At 39.3% G+C, this 27701-nt stretch overlaps 1 protein-coding gene across 9 annotated transcripts in view; it reads right to left on the reverse strand.

The window, feature by feature from the left end:
* Positions 1-27701, reverse strand: part of rbfox1 (RNA binding fox-1 homolog 1) — a 295182-nt gene that overhangs the window by 227978 nt on the left and 39503 nt on the right. For 2 of the 9 annotated variants that reach the window (XM_079629434.1, XM_079629424.1), the window contains exon 1: positions 10546-10716. The exons of 4 other annotated variants lie outside the window; for them this stretch is intronic. In XM_079629434.1, coding sequence (XP_079485560.1) covers positions 10546-10590 — 45 coding nt within the window. In that variant the 5' untranslated portion in view covers positions 10591-10716. Of the gene's footprint in view, positions 1-10380; positions 10772-27701 lie in introns of those variants that run through there. 3 more of the 9 variants (XM_079629416.1, XM_079629422.1, XM_079629428.1) reach the window with 3 other exon arrangements.

The following is a 27701-nucleotide window of genomic DNA, read 5'->3' on the forward strand; positions in this document are numbered from 1 at the left end:
AAAAATATCAGAGCTGTCAGTGGATAAAAATAGATAATAATGACTAATGTCATCATTTTCTTCAGTTCTTTTGTAAGGAAAGAGACTCTTTCAAGGGACACAATATCTATAAACACTTTTTGAACAAAAACTACATTTTCTGGCTTGATGCCAAATGAACAGAAGACAAAAAAGGTTGCAAAACACTGCCTGAAACTACCCAAAGCTAATTATGGTGAAAATAATGTGCAGAAGTCCATGTAAATTCACATTTTGCACACTTTTTTAAAGTAAATGCCAATAATGAACATGAATTCAGCTGCCATAACGATCAGAACTAATTATTACAACAGCAGCTGCCTGACAGTGTTGCAAAAGCAACCAGCAAAGCAAAAAAATTCTGGCAAAGTCTTGGAAGGCCATGGCTTTTTTTGATGTCACAGAAGAAGGCGACTCATACCTGGCAATTGCCTCTCAAGTGAACCATGCACCTCCAGAAAATGGCCATTTATCAGAAACAAATGAGATGTCATAGGTCAGAACAGCACCCAGGCCTTGCATCCTCCACAGGCTTGCTATTTGTCACACCAAATGAGCAAAACAACAGGCTCTGCAGAGAACACTGCGAGGAGAGCCTCTCCAATTAGTCAACTGATACACCACTGCTGCTATCGCCATCAGCGGGCCAGTCGGCAGCAAATGGTTTCCTTTTAAAACTTCGCTGTCGACACGTACAGAGCTGGGATTTAATTGAATACATGCAAGCTAGACTGAAAACATACCAGCTACATACAAGCATCTGTGGCATAATCACTTTTGGCCTACTCTGCCATATGTGAGCTGATTTACTTAACTATACAATGAAATAAGTCACCAGAACAAAAAAGCTTAAAATATTCATTAATGACTAGAATTTGTTTAATTTAACCGGTTGCAAAATAGATTTAAGCATAGCCACCACATTTCAAGAAAACACTGACACATCATGTAGAGGCTAATTTGGATTATAATTATCTGGAAAAAACGTGCTGCACAAATTGGCACTGTTATTTCAAAAGTCCTTGGAAGTGCAACAAATGAAATAGTGGGAGAGAATGAGGCGTGGATGAAATAAGCCAAGTCACTGATGCGGTGTTGAGGGAAGCTTTTATTCTCCACAAATCTCAAGATTTCATTGTTTTCCATGTTCCAAGAATTTCAAGGATTTTTCAGTCTATGAAGGTGATTTGACTTCCACAGTTAAATGCCATGGTAATAAACGTGACTACGAAAGCCTGTGAGAATTGTGCTGATATTTTAAATGAGTGGATTGGAGAAAAAATAAAGTGTCTTTAAAAACACAAACAGTGCATTGCAGCCCTGCATCTGCCTTGATCACTACAAAAAATGTATGTAACAAAAATCAAAGAAAGAATGTTTTATTCTTTTATTTTGATTTTCAATTGGCTCAGAGTCACAGTAATGTATAACAGGATGCAGAACGGCTATTTGAATTTGATTGAAAGAAAGTAGTTTAAATTACTTCAAATATGTGAATGCACCTATATAAATTGTATTAAGACAGACAGACAGAGACATTCTATTTTAAAACATTAATATAGAAAAGTTATTTTACTGCACAAACCAGGCCTAAAAATGAATGGGGAAAATGTGAAAGGAAAACTGCCTTTGTGCTTCATGAAAGTTGAGCTTGTCCTTCACAATTGTGTCCTAAGCTTCATGCGTTCCACAGCCAGGCAGACGTCTGCAGACAGTGAACACTGTTAACAATGTGGGGAGCTGTTCTTGGCACTGCGCATCCATGACACTTTGCCCACGCACTCTCTCGCACACATGCTGTCCGCTCATTCCGTGCTGGTGGGGGAGGATACCTTGGGTTTGAATGTCAAAGAGTCAATGTATACAAACAAGTCTGGAAAATTGATGATGCTTGTGTATGCCTGTGGTCTGTAAAGAATATTAATATTCCCTGTGCCAATTCTATATTATTTTCAAACGGGTCTGCTGGACTTTAAAGGTGGAGAGAGGAGGGGTGGAAACCACTGTCTGTAAACTCGAGCTGTAGATGACATTATTAATCTCAATTTAGGAACTCTGTGAATGCGCATTGAGCTGCGACAAGAGGAAGCGATACAGTAGCAGAGCTCCTCCCAGCGGGGTGTTCCCAGATTAGAGTACATATAGCCTATGCGTCCCCAGCGACGCATTAAAGTGACAGAAGTCCGTTGACGGTGACCTTTCATACAGATAGCCAAAAGTTAGCTGTCAGATGCTCACCATTACACCCCAAAATCATCCTGGGGTAAAAAATAGATTTTTGTTTTGCAGCAGCCAGGCAGTTTATGGAAGGCGATTAAGAGCAGTTTTCCTCAACTGGAAGAGGATTCCCTACACTGGGGCCAATGGTCTGCCAAAATGGCTGTAAGAGGATGTCTAGCATCTGCAATGTTTGCAAAATCGAAGCAAGGCTGATAGTCAGTGGATCTGTAAGGACTAGAAAGTCCTTTTCAGGAATAATAAGGCATGCAATGACAGCTGCCACCGTTCCACTTATTGAGTAAGTGCGAGCCTAGTTGCATAGGAGAGCAGCCCACCATGATGGGAAAGATGTCACTGAGTAAAGAAGATGCAATTAAAGGCTCACCTGAGAGAAAATGAGTGCCGGTGTCTCGGCGGGCTGTTATGAAGCCTCACGTGCTGTGTATTAGAGATAAAAAGGTTCATCAGAAATTCTCTCTGAAAAGGCAGGAACAGTCGCCATGAGGATTAGAAATCCCTTGTTATGATATTCATTAACATAATAAAATAAACAAATGAAATCCGTGGGGCATTAAAATTATAATCCACATCAATGGCTTTTCTGAGCATTTTTCCCCTCACAGAAGACCATAGAGTGTAAAACGATGACAAGCGCCACAAATATACCATAAAATCTGATATACAGCCACGTGGATGCCAAAAGAACAGCATGTACCACAAGTTGGATGTAAACGGAGAGTTCTAGCTTTGCATCTCTTGATCAGTCACCTTTGCGAATCCCATTTTCATCCATAGATGTCGGGATTATCTTCACTATCTCCCTGACACAGTTTGTTTCTGTTTACACTGCCATGTGGCGTTTTATGTGCTGTTGTATTGTGCATATTGATATTTCACACCAACACAGTCCTCTGAGTTGTCACAGGTTGCATAACATTCATTCTGGCTGATACACTGCCAATTCTGTTTTGGCACAGGCCTTCGTCGCCCATGGCAAAATAAACATCAAAACCCCACCATGCACGCCAAACCCAAAGAGATTCAGGAGCGACCTCCGCGGCTCAACGTGGATGAAGATGAAGCCAAAGAAGCAGATTTAGAATACATCACAAAACCTCTGATGAAAAAGAATCTCATCTCAAAGGGTTTTACCAGCCATCCACACTGGGGTTTGGAGGAACACATCGTGTATCAGACGCAAGATAAAGTTGAGGTGAAGAGAGAAAATATTGCTTAAAAATAAAGCATGATAAAAATAACTCAGAACATGTGACCACGAGCACTAGAGGAAAACCTGATTCATGTCAAACTGCTGGATAATAATCCACACAGCACAATTTCAACAGATGGGATGATGTCTAGTGGGACCTGAAATGTAAGGCTTCATGGAGAAATGGCTGAGCACATTAGAGTTAATACCCACCTGATATCATTTGTGATCTCTAAGTACCAGCTGAAAAGCTCCAACATGACAGGTAACGCCAACATCTGGTCCTCAAAGTGCTCACAGACATACATCCTACTGTAGCCATCCATGAGCCAGTTGGATGAGCCAATCACAACAAGCGACAACAGCTTGAACCCTTGAAGAGACATCTCCCATCTCAATGTCAATCACATAGGCAAAAATGCCAAACAATTCCAGCCTCGCTGGTGCTTTTTAAACAGAAAATGTATGTTGTCTTAAGGAACGGCATCTGCATAATACCCCATAATCCTGTGAATCCTGCAAACGTCTGTCTGACAGCAACATAGACAGAGCCCGCAGGAGAGGTTTAATCAAAGGTCAGGACAGAATCTTAACACCGTTTACCAGCATGGCCCAATCCCTCATTTGGTGCGGCGCCAAATCCCAACTCCGAGGGGAAATGTGATTTCAAATGACTTATTGTACAATGCATGCTGATGAGAAACTAATGTCATTAAGAGAATATGCGAAAGCAATTGTCCGATGCACTTTTAATGGGAAGGAACATTTTCATCTCTGTTTTGACAGCAAACAAAGGCACGTCAACTGTTTATGACCATTTATACCTGTGCAAACAGAGGGAAAAGTGTGATTTGCCTTCACAGGCAAACCATTATTCAGACTGTCATAGCAATACTGATGACAGACAGATGGAGTGCTTGTTTTGCACTTTTGCAAATGCAGCTTTACAGGGACCGTATATTACAAAATAAACTTTGCTTATTGCTTGCGCTAGTCACCCTAAATACAGCCGCCACCCTCCTCTTCTGGGCTAACCCCTGAACTGGTTTTCTTCCTATTCAAAATAACTGCTTAACATAAAGATTCTGATGTTTTACAGCTTTCACTTAAAAAGATTGAGGACAACAGGCAATTTTCACTCAGGCACCTCGAGTCACCACCCCCTGCATCAGAATGAAGACGGACGGTACGGGCAAAGCGCAAACATCTGGAAATCCAGAAGAGATAGTGGTACTTTTACCAGATTAAATAGACCACATTTAATAACATTTTACTGGGGAAGACTAATGTTTCCTTTCAATCGCATTAGCATTTTGATAACCAGCTGAAGACTTTTCTTCCATTTGCGATAAGGAGAGAATGCAAGGCCGCATAGACAGCATGAAATAATTGGCACGCCGCATGTGAAAAGTCAGCATTTAAAAAGGAGAGGGAGTAAAAATAAGGAAATAATAAAAAGGAGGTGGAAAAAAAAAACATTTTCAGGTAGATGAGAACCGAGGGAGTGCTGATTCTAGAGTTCAGAGAAGGTTCGCTACAGCTCAGGGTGATTTCACAATTTGAGCAGTCCTCTATGTTGAATAAGTGTCTGAACTAATTATGTAAAAAAAAAAATGTACAAAAAGCATGCCTCAGCACTATGCCCAGAGTTAGCCTGACGTATTGCACTGTACTTCCACTGAATACAAAAAGCTTGAGAGCCCCTACCACATGCGATCTCCCTGATGTCTAAAATAAGAGGTAGAGTAGCCTCAATCCGTTATCACGCTTCTCAAAAAAGCCTTCAGATTGCGTTACGGTGTAAACGAAAAAGTAAAGCAATGACTCATCTGACCTATGAGTAAGGCTTGGTGTAACACACCACGGTAAAGCCTCTGGCGGATTTAAGACACATGAGCGTGTAGCCGTGCCATGGGGTGTTGGTGACTGGTCTGACAAAACCATGCTGTGTGAAATCACTTTGAATTATCACTGTTATCATCACCAGCAGGCCCCAACCTCAGAGTACCTAAGGACAAAACGCCCAACATTCAGCTATACGATCTTGATGTCCATGAAGACTGACGTGACTAGAAACCCTTCCTCAAATACAAAAGCCTAAACGAATACAAGGAGCCAATTAAATCATATACAAACAAACACAAATTAAAGGAGATGTTAAGCGCAGCACTAATGCCCGTCAGCGAATGTCATGAACATGGAGACTGAAGGTCAATGCGGTGGCGTGTTTTTCTTCACTTAACTGCTCCTGAGCTATTGACCTGCAAAAGCCACATTTCTAATCTGTGCACTGTAAAACGTCAAACATTAAAAATAGTAATGAAAGCATTTATCGATGACTCATTCCGGTGTCAGGCAAGATTCAGTCACCGGATCTAACTGATATAACTTTAAATGGGAACTATATTTGGTGCCTAAACAAAAATATATGCCAAGTCAAGTGAGTTTAATTTGTATTGCGCTTTTCACAATATACATTATTTCAAAGTAGCTTTACAAGAAGATGTTAATGTTTAATTAACATTGTGATTTTATTAAATATCTTAATATCCACACGCCTTATAAAGTCACATTTAGTAGATTAGAGCTGGGTGATAATATTGTTTACATTTTGCAACAATATTAACAAATAATGTAGGAAATTGCTATATATCCCTTTATATATGCATGTAAGCAAGTTTAGCTGGATATTCTTAAAAATCAACCTTTTTTACAGAGCTGTGCAATAATATAGTATACATTTTGTGATAATATTTTTAAAAATACATAAATGTTGTCTTAATTACAAACAACTGTAACTACATCACCCTAAAATAAGTGTAACCAACCAAAGCTAGCCTATATTTTTTTAGTAAACTTGCAAGCTAGCCTACTAACATATCATGAAAAATCAGACCTTCTTCAAGACATATTTATTCTGTCTTTAACATCTTTAACTAACTGATATGAATATCAAACATTATTAAATATAGTCAGTAATACAATAAGAACAAATTAACAATAGCAGCACAAATAAATACAAGTTCAGAAGTTTAGTACAATAGTTCAGAAATTGAAATCAAATCACATTGCATAGTACTATTTTTTACCATTTTTACCACCAGTGCAACAAAAGGATGACCAGAAAGGATTTTTTGTTAATTATCTAGAAGAAGAGATTGTCATAATGTGATAAGAAAAAAATTTAACGGGCATTACAAATGGTCCAAAGGGGATGGAATTCTACAGAGGAGATATAATCTTGCACAACACCGGGCAAATTCCACTTAGGTCTAATTAAATCGCTGTTTTGTTTGGCCATCTATGATTTCGTTTAACACTGATTAAAACAAGCACCTTTGAAAGGTGTCACCACATCTTCATCCCTTTATCCTCTCTTAATGGTTTGGCGATATAGAGATAGAGATTTAACTCTGCCCACCGTGAACATAATTTCAATTTCAATTGCATTAAAAATGTCAACACAAATAACGGTGCCAGCATGAGATCTACAACTGAGATACTAGGCTATGTGCTGGGGGTGCTTTCTTAAGAGGATGATGCAGGTGCTAAATGCTAATGGCTTTGAGCGCTACAATCCACGGCCAATTAAGATTTGCAAATGCGTGTTTATCAATGCAAACAGAGTTGGGATTAAAAACAGATTATCCTGAAATTCATTGCCACAAGGGCCAACATACACCATTACATTCCAATAAACTGGTTTCTTCTCCAGGCCAATAAGCATCTCCCCCTCCCTGAGGCTATTAAGCAGCTATTCTGTCAGTCTTCTTCATTCACAGACCTTCTACAAGCAGCAGTATCGATTGCACTGGAAACCCTTAATAACCCAGGACAACAAACAACCAACATGGATACTTTCTTCTTGAAACTGCAGTTACAGTTCGCCCTCTGGGATTACACAATAAATCACTTGCTTATCGCCTAGCACTAGGCTTCTTGGTTTGTACATCACATTAATGAGATTCATCACATGTCTGTGCTTTTAAATCTCTATCATGCACTGATAGGAAAGACCAGATTCGACGAACGCTGTCTAGACTGCATTCTCAAACAGACTGCTTTAAAAACCTTTATGGTATAATAGAGAGGGTTAAACAATTTTGTGTAGAAGTCAATGACAAACGTCATTGTCAATGCAAAACGTATCTGTCATGGTCTCTCTGGAAACTACTGTGAGCATAATTTCAAGAATAAAAATGTGACTAAAGAATCAAAATTAAAAGGTCAATTTTTTTTTATGTATGAGCTTCCCCCTTTGCAGGATTAACCCATTTCTTTCCTCCACATAACATCCTATTGTTTCATACAATCTTCCATATTTCTCCACGGCCCATATAAATTTAGCATTGTGAAACAAAATCAAATGACTGGTACAGAATTTGCTCAATAAATTGCACAGGCAGGCCAGTTACGTTAATGCATAATATGCATTAATTTCGAATTATTTTAATATGTATCATTTTTTTTTTTTTTTTTTTTTTTTTTTAACACTAGAATTTCAAAGTAACAACTCAAAGTTCTTAGTCTGCAAAAAAGGATAAACAAGTGTCATTATCTACATTCGTAACGCAACCAAACAAAGCATTTGAGACCTAAGGTACTGCTTCTACAGGAGCTTTATAACTTAAGGACTAATACTCCATTATATCACAGTCTGATGAAAATAAAAATTAAAAGGTTAAAGATTTTTCTGGGCAACAAGAGCCAAGTGTTCTGATTGGGCAGGTAAGAATTTGACTGACAGCATTTAATCAGGCCTTATAATGTGCACTGCTCTGTAATGTCCTTCCTCTGGTAGCTGCTAGAAAACGGTCTGACATTACAAGTGAAAGTAGACTATATTTGAAGGAAATGGATTTTGAAACTTGAGCTCTGCGTTTTTATTCAGAAAACAAATTCTTTCACCAGAATGTCACAAAGCTTGTTTCTATATGCTATGCAGCAGACATACAGTACTGTATGGCATATAAACACAGAAAATAAGTAGGAAAACATAAAAATCACACAAAACAAATCCTCCCAATCAGAACCTATTTTCCCCATTCAAAACAGTGAGAGTGTTACAGAGTTTTTCAGGAAGGTGTTTAAAAGTTCATCTATTAGTGCCAGATTCATTTGGTGTGGAAAATAACACCACAAATCATCTGAGACATGGAGAAATCATACAGAGCGTTTTGACATATTGTTGTGCCATGGATCTTGGCACATTTTCTTCCATTTCTTGGCACTGTGTCATAGCCAGAGTGATTCAGTCTCCATTTGTAGTAAAAAGAAAAACATCGGCATTGTGTAGGACCTTATACGGGCTCAGCTGTTGTTTTCTGTGCATAATATTCCTCTGTGGGAAACCACGATTTTAACCATTGACTCCAGAATGAAAATTGGTCTTTTGCCATATACTAAGCAGGGTGCAGGGAGCACTCCTTTATTGAAGCTGGCCATTAAGCATTACAATTACGAATCAAAATTGTAGGTTCTTGTGCTCTTGTGCCTATATGGCTAACAAATGAAAATAGCAGATTCTTAATTACCTTATTACACTATTAGTGTTAGTTAAACACAAAATGTCGCCTCTGTCACACAGAACTGCTGTGCATTGAGCAAAAAAAAAGCCTGGTGTCAGGCGATTTAAGACATTATAACTGTCACATATATAACAGAGCTTTATGTTAGTAGTCAGATGTGACTTGTTTAAACAAATGCAGGACATAAACAGATCAAGAGTGGCTTAGCTGCATTCCACTGTCACTGACTGTACAACTCAACATGCTGCAAAATAATGCACTATTTTAGAGTCAAATATCTTATATTTCTTAAAGGTTTAAATGTGACAGATCTCTGACCATACATTAGTGACAGTGAAATTTGTCAGACTCAGAGTAAACCACTCGAGTGAAAGTGTCTCTGCTGTTAACCTGGGAAAGGTTAAGACCTGTTCTCCAGGATGCTTCAAATAAACCAGAGCCTGATTAAACTGGAAGTTACGATCACTCTCGTAAAACAGAACCCAGGGTACGTGTGTCCACAAACACCTGTGTAAATCACACCTGCCATCATAACTCAACTGAAGTAACTGTAATGATGATCTGGAAAAATGCTGTATTATATTAAATGATAATAATAATCACATTTCAAATTAAAAACAGAACACACCACACCACAAATTCACACATGGCTAGTACACTAACATACATACACGTACTACTAGATTGTATAAGAGGGTGCAGGGTACATTTGTCAAGCTTTTTGGTCTCTAAATGAAATGAGGTCTACATATGAGAAGTTCTGTGCACAAAACAGTCAGTTTGTGACTAACGTCCACGAAAAACTACTCTATTCCCTGAGCATAAGGCAGTGAGAAAGCAGTTATCAGTCTATCTCTCCACTCTCCAAGTGACAATCTGAAAGCATTATTGTTTGTCATCTTGTTTGTAACCCTATTTCATATTTCAACATCAAGAGCGTTTGCAATGCACAGTTTTCTTCCTTACTCCCACTGTCAAGCGCACATGCATTTATTGATTTCAGTGTGAGAAGACGAACTTTCCAGTCGCAGGTGAACAGGCAAAGTCCTTAGAAATAACGCCGAGAACTAACATTTAAATCCGAATGATCTCAAGCCTGTTTAATCAAGCAGGTAAAAGCGTAACTTTGGAAGCTAGGTAAACCACATCTTAACGACCACAAAGTCCTTTCGAAATGGTATCAATGTACTGGCATCGACCATTAAAGAGAGAGCATGAAATATGGACCATTCCTTAACTCAAGAGATCCCGGAGAGCATGCCTGAACCCAAAACACATGCCATGCAGAAAGCACCGGTTTCTCTCTCTCTCAAGTCCCTGAGAAATGTCCCTCAACGCCACAAACCTCAGGCGTGCATCAAGATGCAAGAATACAAGCCAAGCTGTTGAGATGTCACCACTAACCTTTGATGTTGCAATAAGGCTCAAGCGAGAGTCGAACGAGAAGAAAAACGTGTCGGCTGAAGGTTTAACGGCGGCGCACTGAAAACATCCCACGATTTCGCGTTCAAATTCCTCCTCTAACCAACGTGCTCATTTTCCTTTCTCCCCACCGCTCATGTGTCTTACCTGAAGGGCATCTCCCACGACTGCAATTAGCTGCCAAGATTTCATTGTGGTCGGGCAGCGAAAACGCAAAGGAAAAGTGCCTCCTGTTTTCTCAGTGGAGGTAAACCGATTGCGCGCGGAGAGAGGCAGAACGGGCAAAGGAGAGCGCGCGAGTGGTAGTCAGTGGACCGTATCCACGTGGTGCCATGTAAATGACTGCATCTGTCACTCCACGCGCCTGTGCCACAGTCATCCTTGTGATCCTTCTCAAGTTCACACCATTGAGCCTGACTTTGGCTCAGGGGTTTAGTGTAAACAACTCGAAAGTGATGCACGGAATCCTACAGCTTTTCTGCACCACAAGTCGATCTAAGTAGCAAATGCTGAGCTATGCATTCGGGCTGAAAGTTATGTTCTGTATAGATACCAGTTTCTTTTACAACCTAAATGAATGCATTCAGTTAATCTTAAATAAGATCCATTCTGTATTTATAATATGTCATATGCAGACACCATGGTATCTTGCAAAAGCAAAACCATTAGAAAGGAGCGATGGAACTGAAATAACTGTCATTCCATCACCCCTGAGATGACAACAGATGCTGAAATAAATAAATAAATACATTTCACATCTGATAAAATAGGACTTTGTATAGGCGTATTTGTGCACTACACTTGTATTAATCTATTTGAAATAAAAGCTTAAACTTGAAAGAATACTTTTTTTTTTAAAACATTAAAACTGATAAACAATTATTTTATTATTATTTAGCATGTAAAAATTATAGAATTTTATTTCATTGTTTTCTTTAAAAAAAAAAAAGATTAAATGGTTAGTTCACCCAAAAAAAACAATTATGTCATTAATTGCTCACCCTCATGTCGTTCTAAACTCGTAAGACCTTCGTTCATCTTCGGAACAAAAATTAAGATATTTTGATGAAATCCGAGAACCTTAAAATAGTCCATGTGATACAGTAGTTCAACCTTAATGTTATGAAATGACATGAATACTTTTTGTGACAAAAAAAAACAAAACAAAAATAATGACTTAATTTAAAAATTCTTCTCTTCCGTGTCAGTTTCTGCCGCTGTTCACGTGAGCACCACAACGTGTGTGATACTGACACAGGGTCCAGCCGATACTGAGCTAGAGTTCTGACGTAGAACCCGGAAGCGCTGCGCTGTGTTTACAACGTGAACAGCGTCAGATACCGACACGGAAGAGAAGAAATTGTTGAATAAAGTCGTAATTTTTGTTTGTTTTTTGTGCACAAAAATATTCTCATCGCTTCATAACATTAAGGTTGAACCACTGGAGTCACATTAACTATTTTAATGATGTCTTTACTACCTTTCTGGGCCTTGAAAGTGGTAATTATGTTGCAGTCTATGGGGGCTCTCAAAGCTCTCAGATTTAATGAAAAAATATCATTTGTGTTCCGAAGATGAACAAAGGACTTACGGGTTTGGAACAACATGAGGGTGAGTAATTAATCACAGAATTAAAATTTTGGTGGTGAACTAACCCTTTAATAACTCAAAGAATAATTGTTTTAAAATAAATTTGATTACCAAAGTGCATGCATACAATTTATACTGCCTCAATACTTTTACAACTCAAAACGTGGGATGTGTATTGCCTACTTGACATTAATTTACACAGGTCATGGACAGTTGTGGAATATTTTTTATTATTATTTCCCTTACAACCAAGTGTTCCAACACTCCCCGCTTTCTACTACTTTACTTTGAGTGAAATTGAGTAAAAACAATAACCCACTTTCACATCCATATCTGTATCATTATCTCCTTAGCCATCTTTTTTATCCTCTTAAAGATCTGACAGATATATATTGCTGTCGGATAGCACGTGAATTCCCCCGTATTAACCCCGTTATATTAAGTAGACCGATCAAACTGTGCCTTGCCTTTGATATGAAATGCAATCACAGTAGTCAGTCTCATGCCTCTTAGCAGTCACTGCTGATAAGTTTAGCATGAGGCCTCTCCCGGACTTACCCCATCCCTGGCATGAGGTCGAGATCTTGAAAGGCATTAGTCGACTGCAAGGTCCTTGGCAACTGTGACATCTGACAACCACATGACAAGAAAATATCTCCCTTTTTTTTCCTGGTGAGCAGCAGGAGGCTAGTGTAGATCAGTGTGATAGCAGTCACCGCTGCAAAATCCCGGTGACAGTCTACATAAATTGGGTTAGCAGCAGCCCCCACAGAGCTGCATCAGGCAGGGAGACTAAAGGACTTGTCATAGGTGACCTCTATGTAACTACATCCCTGCTGCTTTGAAGTGCCGTGAGACATGATGTTTAATATGTATTCCATCCTGCCCTGACATTCCAATTTCTTAGCGCCTCACAATGTTTATTAGAGTGTTTTTATGCATGCAGACTTTTATCATTTCATCATGAGCACAGTCATCTGAACGTTTCTACCCCAAGTGCCAAAATTATGAACTAATAGCCCTGGGATGTTTATTAGCTGACAGCCATCCTTCAAGCAGAACGCATCATGTTTGGGGAGTCTAGCATTCAAATTTTTTTAAAATTATTTTAGACTTCCAGTGAACTGGTGCTTGACTGAAATAAAATGTAACAGCAGACTTTAATCCTTTCATCTGAGAGACACGATAGAGCCCCACTCTTTTTATTATTTTTTTTGTGGTGCCATTCCTCAAGCCGTGACGCTATTCCCTCATGCATTAAATACCCAACACATTACAAAATAGGCCACCTTGTAGGGCCCTGCATGTTAACACACAGCATCCCACTTTAGGTGCAAATGAGAGCAAGGGGACAGGAAGAGGACAGAGGCTAGAGAGATGGACAGTTCTGTACAGTGGATTAGAGATTCCTCCTTGGCAACATTTATGGTTATTTATGAGTCTCCAACACAATATCGGTAATGGGTTACCGTTCATCCAGGTCTCCCCGGGCGCACCCCTATACGTTTACACAAATTAAAATTGGCAACATGCCATTTGTTTCCACAGCGCCACTTGCTTCCAACCAGGTCGCTAATGGGATTATTCAGTTCTTTTTTTTATGAGCACAAACAGTGTTGGAATCATCTGCGTGCCGTAGATCTGTTACCCTTATTTCCACTTTCTCATCTTATTTAATTAGATTTCTGACTGATTTGTCCCGTGCTGTGATTGACAGATGCCAGTACGTGGTTATCACAGGCTTAGTATTTCACGGAAGGCACGCAGGCCAGTTAGCTGCGCATATACTGTAGCGCGTCAAGGACGTCTCTTACGATAAGCTGATAGAATCTAGGCCGTAGGTAGCAGAAGCAGCGGCAGTCTCTATAAATTGTCATTATTGAATATGCTGTTCTTCATGCCCATGCGATAAGAGTGCATTAAATGAGAGGGGTGCACAATGCCAGAGAGAACTGAAAGGAGACATTTCGATTTCATTTTCATCTGTTTAATTTGTTCCCATTACACGCAACAGCTCTACCTTTGTGCTCAGGCCTCCAAATCGGTTAAGTAATAATTGTAACGTTGACATGTTGAGCGATGACAAGGCAAAGTGGTCGAGGAGATTGTTGGTCACGTACAGTATATCCAGGAATAAGCTAAGAGGATTTCTCTCTCTCTCTGCAGCTCCTGGCGGGGGGGCTGCCTCATCTCTTCATTGTCTGTGTGGTTGTTGAATCTGCACAAATTATTTATCCGCCATTCCCGTAATTACCTCCTCCCTCTTTAAATAAGAGACACCGCTTGATCGCCAAATTGCCTGATGGTGACAATAACTCGTATTTGTCGGAAAAGTTCAAGGGCTGTGGCTTTCCATTGTGCAATAAAAAAAGAAGTCAATAGAGAGATTAGCGTGCACTGAGAAACTCAATATATATTCAAATATGAACAGCAATGTGATTCGGAGTTAGCCTTCTAGACTATTATCTTAGGATAATCTCATCAGATTCTGTTTATTGCTTTCATTTATAACTCTGCCGTCCTCCCCAATTCAGCCCGCACTGTTTCATCATCTTATTTACTAAGAACAACTTTGAAGCTCTTAACAGTTGCTTTCCCCATGAGAGGCGGTCAGGGTCTCGACGCCCCAAGCTGCTCCCTACCTCAGAGCCTAATTGAGGGAGATGGGTAATGGAAGTGACTTCTCTGCCTTGAGAGAGAGAAAATTCCATCTTGCTACTAATCCACGACAAACTCTCAGGTTCAAAACCGTGTGACTCACCGGCGGAGCCTTGGCAAGAATTAAGATCGCAATCTATGGCAGATGAATGCTTATCTAATTGAGCTGATACTTTATGATTTAAATTAATGAGGCGAGAGGCGCCGTGACAGAAGCATGGTGTTGTTGCTTTTTAGCCGTTTCGCTCGCAGCCATGTAATTTTGTTAATACGCAGATTGCCGATACCAAAACGCAGGAATACCTTTGGGATCATGCCGTAACCACTGTCAGTATGATTGAAATGCAGTGGGGCTTTCCTCCGTGCACTGGGTGGGTTGTCGATGGGTATACTGATCGGTGGCCTGCCTTTGTAAGACAAAGGCACCATGATGAATGCTGTCAGGCACGTTTAAAGCTGCCATCTCGATTTCGTCTCACCTTCCACCATCTTTCCCTAAAACAGGGATATGTTCTTTATTCTGGAGTGGGGCCACAGAGCCTCATCCATCAACGTGGCAACACATGGTGCAGCACTGCTCATACCTTTACAGCCAAATCAATAAAACAATTCCAGCCATCTCCTTCACACTCCTGAGTTTCACAGTGATTATCTCGAGCAGCATTCATATTTCTTCCATTTTGTGTATAAAACGCCTTGGGCATCAGGACGGAATGTTGAACATAATATTGATGGATGCAAGAGTCATTGACCTCTATTCCACCATGTTGTGGGTGCTGAGGGCTCGTTAGAGCTCGCTGAAGAAATCTCCTGCAATACGGGAATGGAGACTGATGAAGAGAATGGGCTTTTGTGTTTTCTTCAATGTGAGCAAATGATGTCTTGCGGTCTCAACAGGCAACGGCACAGAAAATGAGAGAAGGAGAAAAAGAAAACGAGAATATGTGTCAGCAGTGGGCGGATGTGGGCCAGGCACCAGATCATTTAGTACTGAAGGCTTCTGCTATCCGTTAGCATTCCTAATAATCTCAAAGGAAGCACTCAATCTGAAAAGTGCCATCTTGGAACCACACAATTTTCTTAACCAATCGGTTGAGCCATAAATGCCATGTGACCAATGACACACACAGTCTCAAACACTTCCCTTCTTGGGGTGCGTTTCCCAAAAGCATTATTAGCCAACTATAAACGCAAATTCTGTCGTTATTTGGTGAGAAGAACAAAATAGTGACATTTACATTTTTACATTTGGCAGACGCTTTTATCCAAAGCAACTTACACTGCATTATCCTATACATTTATACATAGGTATGTACAATCCCCTGGGATCGAACCCCTAACCTTGCAATGCTCTTACCACTGAGCTACAGGAAAGCCCGTCCTCTCTTTTACAGCAGCCGTTTTTACAGCAATAATCTCACATAAATCGATCTCAAATCTTTTCATTAGCAGAAGCTATTACTCCACCACCTGTGTAACAAGTTTAACGACAATACTATATTGTTTAACCAACACTGTTTGAATGATGGATGTGTGAGAAAATTACTATAGATGCGGGTTGTGACTAGCTAGTTATTTCTGCAACAACTAAGCAGTTAGTACGAGAAATTAACTTAAAAAAATACATCTTTAAGATAAAAATGCACAAATCAAAAAGACATCTCCACATATTACTGTGTTATCAGGGCATTATTGTGATATCCTAATCTTGTTTCAAATGATCTTCTTAACCAATTAGCACAATGCTAAGCTAGTTGCCTGATGAAAAACACATGTCATTATCTTGATGTCTTGCTAATCAAAAAAGTTTATATGTTAGCTTGCTAACCAAAGGCTAACTGAAATCACAAAGAAAATGTTTCATTTCACCCTGTTTAGCTTTTAATGAGATATGTCATTCAAAAGACATATTTTATGACACACCCTAAAACAATTTTCTAATCAGCATAGAATAGAGTAAGCATACATAAAAAAATGTCTCAGCCAATGGAATGGCTGTGGGGATGATGATAGATAGGATTTTGCACAAAAACATCATCTAGTGATTAGCAGCTGATAACAGGCTAACCAGACAAACAACAGCATGCTTCTGCACCAAAGCCGTCCTCACCACATCCTGCCCTGATCAATCCCTGATTCCAATTCACCCACGCAGAGCTCTCATTATCATCTACAGCGTTTACTGCGTTTGAAAGAATGGTCTGGCCCCTCTTTGATAACTTGTACTGGGAAGTTAAGTCAATTGAAACTCTGAGCTGTGCTTTAGAGAGACAGGAAGAGAGAAGTGGGAACTTTAGGATGCCACAACGCACCCCCCCCATCACCAACGACATTAAAATATGTGAGTTAGTAATAGGAAAGTAGGGGGGCACAATATTACTTTCTTAAATTATGTATAGTCTGTAATACATACACCATGATAAACAGCCTTCATGAAATATTTAACCGGCTCCCCTCCGATCCACTCTCATTCACTCCATTGATATGACTTTTCTCTTTAATAGTGCGGCAGCAGCCTCATAATAACCTTTGTCGTCGGAAACATGCTGTGCTGTGCGTTCGCCGCCGAAAAGAAGGGAAAATAAGAAGGGGAAAAAATGCAGTGCTAAATGTTTGCTTCAAAATTCATAAAGCGCATTACTGGGTGAGATGGAGCGTGAAAGGATTCTATCCAGTGAACACACATGCAGGCTACACTGGCTCAGAGCATATACAGGCCTGGCTGCTGTTTCCTACCCTCATTTAATTGCATGTTTCCATGGTTACTGCCATACTTGGGAAAAAAGACAATAAACAAAAACAACAACAACAACAACAACAACCTAAAAATATTATCATCCAGATCGCTCCGCCAAAATAAGGCAGGGGCGAAGACGCTACAAAATATATAAGCTCAATATTTATTTTGATGCTGTGCTATTGAAAAGGAAGTCCTTTGAAAAATCAAAGTCAAAGGCTTATGTCTTTGAGACAGTAAAAACTTTGCTTAGTCACCTTGGAGACTAGCTGTATTTTTAGTCATGTAGCCTCTGGTGTTTTGCAAACATATTTCTTCCTTTATAACGGATTTCTCATTTGGAAAGTGCAGCAGGTGAAGGTAATTTTCTGTCGGAGCACGTTCGGACACATTTACATGTGAAGAATAGGGCAGAGAGCATGACCTGAGCACATTCATTCCGCACCGCTCAAGAGTTCAGACTTAACTGATGCAATTCCAAAGCAGGGAAGATGCAACCAACTGCAGTACAGTACATTTCCCATCACCGCGAACTACTCGAAAGACGAAACCCATTTTACATCTCCCCAAGTGCTGTGAGAGCATGAGACGTTCACACAAAAGTGCATCCTTTTTTTCTTTTCTTTTTTCACCAGGGATACATCAAATGAATATCCACCAGCATTGTCTGGCTTTTATGCTGAGAAAATGGAGAATGCCAGTATGAATTCAGAGTAGAAATAGCATGCCTTCACCTAGCTCGAGGCTGTCACACTGTGTATGTCAGTCATGTGACAAGCACAATGCAATTGGTTGGGGCCTAGATATGCTGACCAAAGAATAAGAGATAAACTCAGATTTTTCACCCAGACAAAATGAAACCCTCACTGCACACAGCTGAGCTCCTCCACAAGCCTTCGATTGGTTTACTCGATCAAGAGCAACCCTCTTAACATAATGTCAGAGACAATGCCCCATCACAAAGCTACCATCTGCCAGTTAGTTTGCGGCAATCTGTGAGACAAGTGACTAATGCCGGAATAGAGGGTTTCGGTGCAAGAATGCGAATGAAGAAAACTCAAAACAAAGCAACATAATGCTGGAGTGCAATGAATATGCCTTTTGTGTACTTGCTGGACTGTTATTGAGGGGGAGGGGGGAGAGTGCAACATCTTAGGGATGCACTGATGTAAAAAGAAATTCCATCTGTAATAACAACATAACATAAAAGAAAAGAAAATAGATTAAATGAACTAAAGTACAAATACATTTAAAAATTATAAAAATGTCTACTGTTGGCTGATGGTATAATGCATCTCTACTAGTCAACTTGCACGATTCGTATGTTCAGTTGCATTTTACTATTTGCATTTTCCCACAGCTGTCCAGTGACAAAACCCACCTGCCACTATTTTTAGGTCACCAGTTGAGAATTGCTATCTTAGAACACCAAACCCTTGGTTTACAGAAAGGAGGTACAGGACTGAGAAACAATAATACTTGGCCAAGGTCAGTGCCTAGAGTTTGTAACTCAATAATCTATAGGCTAAGATATAATCAGAGGGAGACAAGTAGTTGTTAGTGGTCCCTGCACACTGAAGAATGAATCAATCCATCCTGTGACAGTACAATTCCACAAGCGGGGATCAGCTTTTCTGTACAACCAAGATGACAGACAACTGCTCTTGATTGGCCATTGAGAAAGATGCGTCCCAAGGTGCTGGAAGACAAAGTGACATAAATGCAATACATATTTTGTATGCAATAGGTTCTTGCATTAGCTGTTCAAAAAAGCATGTATTATCATACTCTTGTCTATAAAGATGACAGTAATGGAGGAAAATTGCACCAAGTAAGAGACTCCACATGATTGAGTCTTATTTTGTGATTTGTTATCCCTCTATATGCGCAGGATAATAAATATAATCATAACGCAAAATTCAGCTTACCCAAAGATACCACTAATCAATGAATATCATTATTTCAAAAGATGCTTCAAGTTTCCAGCAGGGAGACATAGCCCACATTGGCCGTGGAATATGCAGTGCAGCGTTTTGCCGTTTAAAATTTTCCAAAATGCACAGACCCTGCAAAAACAGCTTGCATACATTTGCTCCACCAAGAGCAAAATCAATTAGGTGAGTGACCCCTTTTGTCACAAGGCGTTTACACCGGCATGTTTATTTGTTGCTTTCTTCACCAGTCAACATGCTCTTATTCACCATGATCAAGGTCACTCTCCTCTATTTATTCCGCATTACCGAGCCGTCGCAACAAAACCCCTTCCCTCTGTCCAAGTCTGGACTGATGCACAATGACCCGACTACCATGGCCAATACAACTGCGGCTAGAAACCAAATTGCCTCGCTGACTAGGCCTCCGTAAATACTTAAATTGCAATGGACAGATTGGACATCGGTCCTCACTGGACACAATTACCACAGAGGTCCAGCTAGTGAGCCCCAAAAGATCCCTCTGCCCTTCAGAGTTATCAGGTGTGCCTGCGGGACCCTGATAAGACCAATGAAGTCTGCTTGGAGCACAGCGGAGGAACGCTCCATTCATCCTCGAAACAAGTCTTTATCTTGCTCTCTCTCTCTCTCATCCTCTATCAATATTCCACAAACGTGCCACGGTTTGACCATATCAAGCAAATTATTGGCATCAAAGGCAAATCGGAGAGAGTTTAGGGGTTGAGTGTTTAGGTGGCACGAGCGGGATCTTTGTCGTGAGAGAAAAGAATGGAGCGGGAGAAATCCTCTTACGGGTGGAATACTGATGAGAGCGTGATTGAGCTGGTGTGCTAGCGATGGAGAAGTGATGTCACTGATGAGGCTATTGCAGGCAGCTGGAAATGACAGCAGGAACCTGACGCCAGCTCTGCCTTCTGGCTCGCACAGTATCCTGCTGCTCACCTCTCACACCGCACAAACCATCTGAACTCGAGTCAACAAAATCTCCGGTAGTTCCTTTTGTCGCACCGACATTCTCCAATGGCCGAGAACACAATTGTAAAAGAGGCCGTTTAGTGTGTGGAAAAACAAGTGTGGAAATCCCAATCTGCTACAGATTATACCTAATAACGTCACAGTACAGGAAACACATGAACGCTGCATAATTTCAAGGCACTATATACATAACAAAGAAAATAAACTCTCTGTAAAAATTGTGTATGCCTCGTGCCCATATCTGAGTGTAACATTCAGACACAAAAAAGAAGAGAAAAAAAAACAGATCATGACATTTTAACCATATCAAATATGAGGAAAAGTCAATCAAAAGATGAATATTACATTTATTTTTCGTCCACCAGAAAAGGGCCCCGGCTCACTCATCCAAGGAATGAAATTAATAGCATTTAAAGCAGCAGGCGAAGGGGAAATGTGTTTCTCTAGATCCTCTGCTTCCTCCCAGCCCCAGGCGCTCCGCTACACAACTATATTTCACAGCAAAAGCTAACAATGCTGCCGTCTTAATGACCCTAGCAAGGCCACATTATTCCAGAATTTGTTTGTGCATTTCCACTCCCAAATATGCAATTACTTCGCTGCTCGTAAACAAAGTAATAATGCTAGATTTCATATCTGACCCCACAGTACAAACCTATCCATTGTCCCCTCGCAACAACGCCAACGTGTCTCACCCTAGATATATTAAATATCAAATCAATCAATGTCTATAAACAATATGTACAACGGGATCCGAAAAGTCTGAGAATTAAATTCAGTTTAATTATATAATTTGAGTGCCGAGTTAAAAAATGTATATGATTTATTTAGTTTGGGGTCGATATTTTTGAAAGAAGTTGCTTATAGGCTCATCAAGGCTGCATGCATTTGATTAAAAATACAGTATAAAAACTATAAAAGTATAAAATGTAAACATTATTACAATTTAAAACAAATATTTTCTATTTATATATTTTAAAATGTAATTGTGATGGCAAAGCTGAATCTTCAGTCACATGATCCTTCAGAAATAATATGATGTATAATATAGTATAATATGATGATTTGATGCTCAAGGAACATTATTAGCAATGTTGAAAACAGTTGCAGTGCTGCTTTATATTTTTGCTGAAATTTGGCAATTATTTCAGTAATCTTTGATGAATAAATACATTATAAATGTATTTCCTGTGATTTTTTTTTATATTAATTGAATGTGTCCTTGCTGAAAAAAAGTATTCTTTTCTTCTTATTCTTCATTTCTATTGACGGCAGCGGTCTGACGCGAATGTGGTGGATAAAGAGAAGCCATTTGAAATGAATCTGGTGAAAGTTGTGAATATGCTACAGTATCTATGTGAAACCTGAAGTATTTCTGTCAATTCTAGCCACCTAGGTCCAGTCACTCCAGGAGTGAGACGTGGAGCTCATTATCATATGCATTTAGTGGACGTAGGGCCTGTTTCACATACAAATGAAAAGATATGGTGTACAGACTGAATTAAAATGTACATTACAAGACAATATCAAAGCCCGAATTCAGCCCATTTCCACTGGATGGCAGTATCTGTTCAATTAAGGCATATGGATGTTTATACATTTAATTATGACTTAATGGAGCACTTAAATGTAACCTAATTTCATTTGAGCAGGAAATATACCATGCTACTTTACTGTTGTGTGGTTCAAACTACTAAGCAGAAAAGCATTATACTCTGCTCAGGTCACTGGTTAGATACAGTACATGTATCTCGCCATCCAAACATCCGGTTTGTGACTAAATGCATCTGGCTCACAAGCATTCCAGCTCATTTGTCAAAAGAGGGCATCTTCTTATGACAAAAGATGCACACAGAAAATGTCTTTCTTTTATGTGGTCCTTCAATGACTGTGCAAAAAAAGAAAGAAAAAAAGCCTTTAGGATACTGTTAACCACCCATTACCTAGATTGCAAAGATTGTCTGCATTGCACAGACAGGTTTGCATTTGAGATGCAAATGGAAAGCAACAGCAAAGTTTCTGCACAAGTGCCCTTGCTAATTTATTCTACATTCAAATTCACACAGATATTGCTATGCAGAACATGCCAATGTTAACGGCCAATCAATAATTTACAATCTTTTGCACAGATTCCTCAATACCTAATAAATGTACCATTGTGCTGAAGTCCATTACTGAACTATTCTGCTTTTGCAGCTCCCACATTCCCCCCCTCAATGGAACAGAATAGCTACAAGCTTTACAAGATGTTAAATCAATCCATCTGCTTATTGAAGTGTCTTGCTGAACTTTTGACTTGCCTAAAAGTCCATCTGTGTGGCATTTCAAACACAACATGCTACGAGGAATCCCATTGGTTCCTTGCCTTGGGAATACACACAAAATCAGAGACATTCCCCGATTCCCCTGAACACACACACAGTTCTGCAGTAAAGTGTCGCATCTTGTAAGAGTGTCAAAAGGAATCCCATTAGGGGCCGGGATCATGACGAAAAGACCTGGACGGAGTTGTCCGAGCCCATTGAGAGGTTAAGGGAGGATCAGAGAGAAGAAAAACAAGAAGAGGTACGCTGCCACACAGAGTTACCATTTATGAGGTCACTGTCGTTCCCCTGGCTTTGGCCTTGCAGCTATTTTGAACTGGCCTGACCTACATCTTGTCGGCAGCCGGCAGCAGACCTTTGCCTGACATGAGGCCCTCTCTGGGCCAAGCAGTCGCACTGCTTTTTGCTTGTAAATATCTGTTGACAAGAGCAAAACATCCTTTACTTTCCCATGGCGGATGTTCTTGCTGAGTATTATGGGTAGTCAGCAAGGCACATAATACTCTAATCTTCTTCTGATTATATGGTAGCACGTATGTGCATGCACACAGTTATTATAAATCACTGCACCTTTTAGCCTGACTTAAACCCAACTGTATAATCACGGGTCTCCAAAGAATAAAACCATTCACCCAAAATGATGAAGCCTTAACCTCACATTTCAAAGCCAGATTATCTCTGGACAGAACCCTTCCCACTTAAAGGTGGAGTGCATCATTTTTAATGTGAAAATACATTCTTCTATCCAAGCTTAAGCCATTCATAGCCTGACTTAACACTAAAGAATAACAGACAAAAGCTGTTGCTGTGTTTGTGTGAATTTCCTGACCAGACCTACATAGCAACACTGTTTCAACCAATGGCACGTGTTTGGGGGCAGGACAATATTTTTGTCTGGCAAATTAATGATGGGGGAAGAGTTAAAGACACCATTTGAAAACAGTCATTCGGTCTCTTTCACTAACCCTAACACATACATGTATTTATGCATAAAATCGGCATATCAAAATTTTTACGTAGGATTCATGATTCATGAATATGTTTGTACTACATTTATTTCTAACTTCACATTTCAAATTTAGAACCAACTGAGACAACACACATCCGGTGGCCTATAGTATTTTAAAGTATTCATAATTTCAAAATTTGCAACAAAATTACTAGCTGCAGGCACACTCTCTCATTTAGAAGAATCATTAGAATGAGGGTATAACAAATTTATGGTTTTCTTCATGCGCACATAAAATTATTGCTGAATGAGGCCCTTTATTTTTGCATTTAAATTTAGTGAACTGCTAATGGCACAGAAAGTACATACTTCAGCTTTAAATTTGAGGGTTCCAAAACCAGCCAGGAGACTTTAGTCTGTTAATGGATGATCAGCATGTGTGTGTCAGAATTCAGGGAGACCCTCTTGACTCAGCAATTGTGTTTCTGGAATAAATCTCTAAAAAGCCTTTGCAATAATCTGCTTGACTCCTGCCCAGACATAGCCAGTGCTCCAAACAGCAGGCTGCAATGAGAACCAAACAGAGAAATGGCAACGGTTTATGGAGAACGAGTCGGCTTCTCTTAGGAGCCAAGCAGTGGATAACAGAACACAACAGAGTCAGTCAGGTTTGAACAAAGCACTATAGAAACATGGACACAACCTGAAACCCAGTGCCGTAACAGGCAGTGAAATAAACAGAATTTTTTTTTTTTTTATAAATATTTCTGATTTCAAACCGATTTAAAATTACACCAGGGTGAAAAGTAAACAAAACTAAACAAAGACTATAAAAAATTATTTACACACTTTACAGTACAGTTAATTTCCGTTTTTTATATTAGTGTTCATATTAGATGTCATGAACTAACAATGAACAACAATTGTTTTACAGTGTTTTTTTGTGTCTAGGTTAATGCCAATTTAAAAATATAATATTGTTCATTGTTTACGTGGATGATTTCATTTAAATTAATTGATAATGTGTTGCTTCCGCCAATAAAAAAGTAGCCTATTACAACATGCAACAAAATTCCAGTAATATTAATTCTGAAATCCTTGGTCATTTTCACTACAACCATTAACTGATGGCTTTCTATGAAACAATAGAATGAGTACACAGGGGCGATACGAAATAAGTTATTGTTTCAGTTATGCGGTGAGCGGACTTAGGCCAAGAACAATGGCGAATATAAAAATAAAATGTAAGAAAATACCACGATTGACTAATCCGAAATAAGTATTCCAGAGAGCTAGTGTTGGGTCCGAGTCCACCTTTGTCGAGTCCGAGTCGAGTCCAAGTCCTTAACAACCGAGTACAAGTCCAAGTCCGAGTCCAAAGAGGGTCGAGTCGGACTTGAGTCCGAGTCCTTAACATCCGAGTCCGAGTCGAGTCCAGCCGAGTCCACAAAGATTTAAATGATTTGAAATTGACCTTTCACAAAGACCCGCCCCTCTTGGTTACTGTTGCTACGTCCGACAAGCCATTCCTCTCTCACTCCACATGTTCTCGGTCGGAGCAAAGAGGACACTAACAATGTGACAACAGACAAGACAGAGCAGGGTACTTTTGGTTTGAAATAAAGTCTCAGCTTTCAATTGTTTTAATTTTTATGAAATTCAAACGATAAATACTGTTTTGTGGTGCTTTAATGTGTAGGCCTCAGTTCAAGCAGCACGTGAACTGATAATCTCTTCTAGTTATAGCACAAATTTCTAAAAAAGAAATCAATACACACAAGTCCACTGCCTTTAATCTACTAACTGATTTGGTTTGTTTGTCGAACAAAAATGGCGTGTATCTGCATTATAATTGGTCAGATCACCTGTCAATCAAATCCCGGCGAAAGGTCTCAACACTGAGCTCTTAAATTAATATTTTAAACCTTACAAAATGATTGCAATGTATAGTTAGTCATACGTTTACCTATTGTACATCTTTTAGAATCTGCAAGGTAATGCTTAATAATGCAACACGATGCATTAGGAGCCAGGGGTAAACTTTTGAGCAAGATGATGATGTTTACATTTTTCTTATTGTGTTGTACATGCTAATATCTTATTTAGCCTTTGAAGGGTTGGACTAAATTAATGAATGCATTTTTAAACAAATAAGACCAATTTACACCAATGATCCAGTTCAAAAGTTTACACCCCTTGGCTCTTAATGGATGCTTCCTCCTTGTGCATCACTAAATGTTTGCAGGGTTTGTAAAAGTTGTGTATGAGTCCCTCAGTTGTCACCAGTGTGAAAGTATGGATCTTACAATCATAGTCACTGCTAGTAAGGAGTCAAATATGCAGAAGATGCTGGAAAAGCAAAGAATGTGCAGGAGCTGGATGATTTTTCCTTAAACATAAAAAAAAAAGAAAAAAAAAGTTGTGGATCATTCAGGTAATGACACAATATTAAAATCGAGCCTATGTAATTTGTCTTTATTTTGTGTTTGTATTTTATTTAGGCTATTAAACATCTGTTATGTGAAAAAGCTTTTTCAGGGCAGTACTAAATAGAAACAATGTGTATGATCCGTCTTATTAAAAAACATATAAAAATAACATTTTGGAGATTCTGCAAGGAGTATGTAAACTTATGACTAAAGTATAAATGCAACAAAAATGATAACATTATCAGACGCCAAAATGTTGCTATGGTTAACACGTTCTTATGTTGCTATGTGTCAAATCAAAAATTAAGTGGATTCAATCCCACATTTAAATGCAGTTATCACTCTTTATAATTTACAGTGTGAACGTAACCACTGGTCCTAGTATGAAAAACAAAACTATTTAGATTGTCAACAGCGCTCCCTTTAAGCCATCACTTACCGCGTTCGGCACTCTCCCTAAAACTCTCGTCATAAACACTGACTGAAGTTGTCCGCACTGCACAGTGAATATCTTATTTATATTGCGTCTAGAGAGACTTTGTTGTTTATGAGGGGATTTGCGAAAGGATAAAGCTCGTGCTGATTCTAAACATACATTTTGAGCGAATTATTCGCATGCGGACTCTAAAACGCCTCTGATTTGCCACTGTTTATGCACTTAACTGTGATTGGCTACAATGCTCAACGCTGAAACAACGTTGTTTCGTTTCGTTTTTGAATAAAAAAAATGCACAAAATTTCGTTTTGTGTCATCCAGTGCCCGGACTCGACTGGACTCGGACATTTTTCCGAGTCTAAAATGTCCCGAGTCCGTGTCAAGTCCGAGTACAAATTCATTCGAGTGCGTGACAAGTCCGAGTCCATTCAAAGAGTCCGAGTTCGAGTACCCCAACTCTACAGAGAGCCATATAATAACAAATGTTAAAATGTTAGTATATGTACAAAACTGGTTTAATATAGTTAACTAAGACTAAAACCAAACAATTTATTAAAATATAAAAACTTAACTTGTTAAAAACAAAAACTGAAATGAAAAATAAAATGCTAATTTTATTATACCTTTATTTAACCAGGAGGTCCCATTGAGATTCAAAATCTCTTTTACAAGAGAGACCTGGCCAAGGTAACAGCCAAATCACAACAAATGCATACATAACAAACACCAAATTACATTTTCACAATAAAAGAAGTACAAAATGTTAAAAAAATTAAAACACAATGAGGCTCAAGAAAAACAAAAACATGTCTCCTTCACAACACTCTTTACAGTAGTTTTAAATTCATTTATAGACATAAGGGTTTCTAACTTTAGCTCTTTTTGTAGATTATTCCACCCCCAAGGTACTAGATAAGAAAAAGCAGTTTTTCCCAATTCGGTTGTAACTCGTGGCACATTAAACAGCAACCACTTTGAGGAGCGTAGCTGATAGGTACCAGAGCAAACAGAAAGGAGGTTACAGAGGTACAGTGGAAATTTGCCAAGTATAGCTTTATAAATAAAGATATACCAGTGCTGTTGTCTACGAATTTTAAGTGATGTCCAACCAACTAAATCATAAAGAATGCAGTGATGGGTAAGGGACTTTGAATTTGTTATGAATCGTAGTGATGCATGGTAAACTGAATCAACATGACGCAGGATGGAAAATGCAGCATGCATGTACAATGTATCACCATAATCAATTACAG

Source organism: Phoxinus phoxinus (genome assembly GCF_949152265.1).
Source record: "Phoxinus phoxinus genome assembly, chromosome: 1".
Classification (NCBI taxonomy): domain Eukaryota; kingdom Metazoa; phylum Chordata; class Actinopteri; order Cypriniformes; family Leuciscidae; genus Phoxinus; species Phoxinus phoxinus.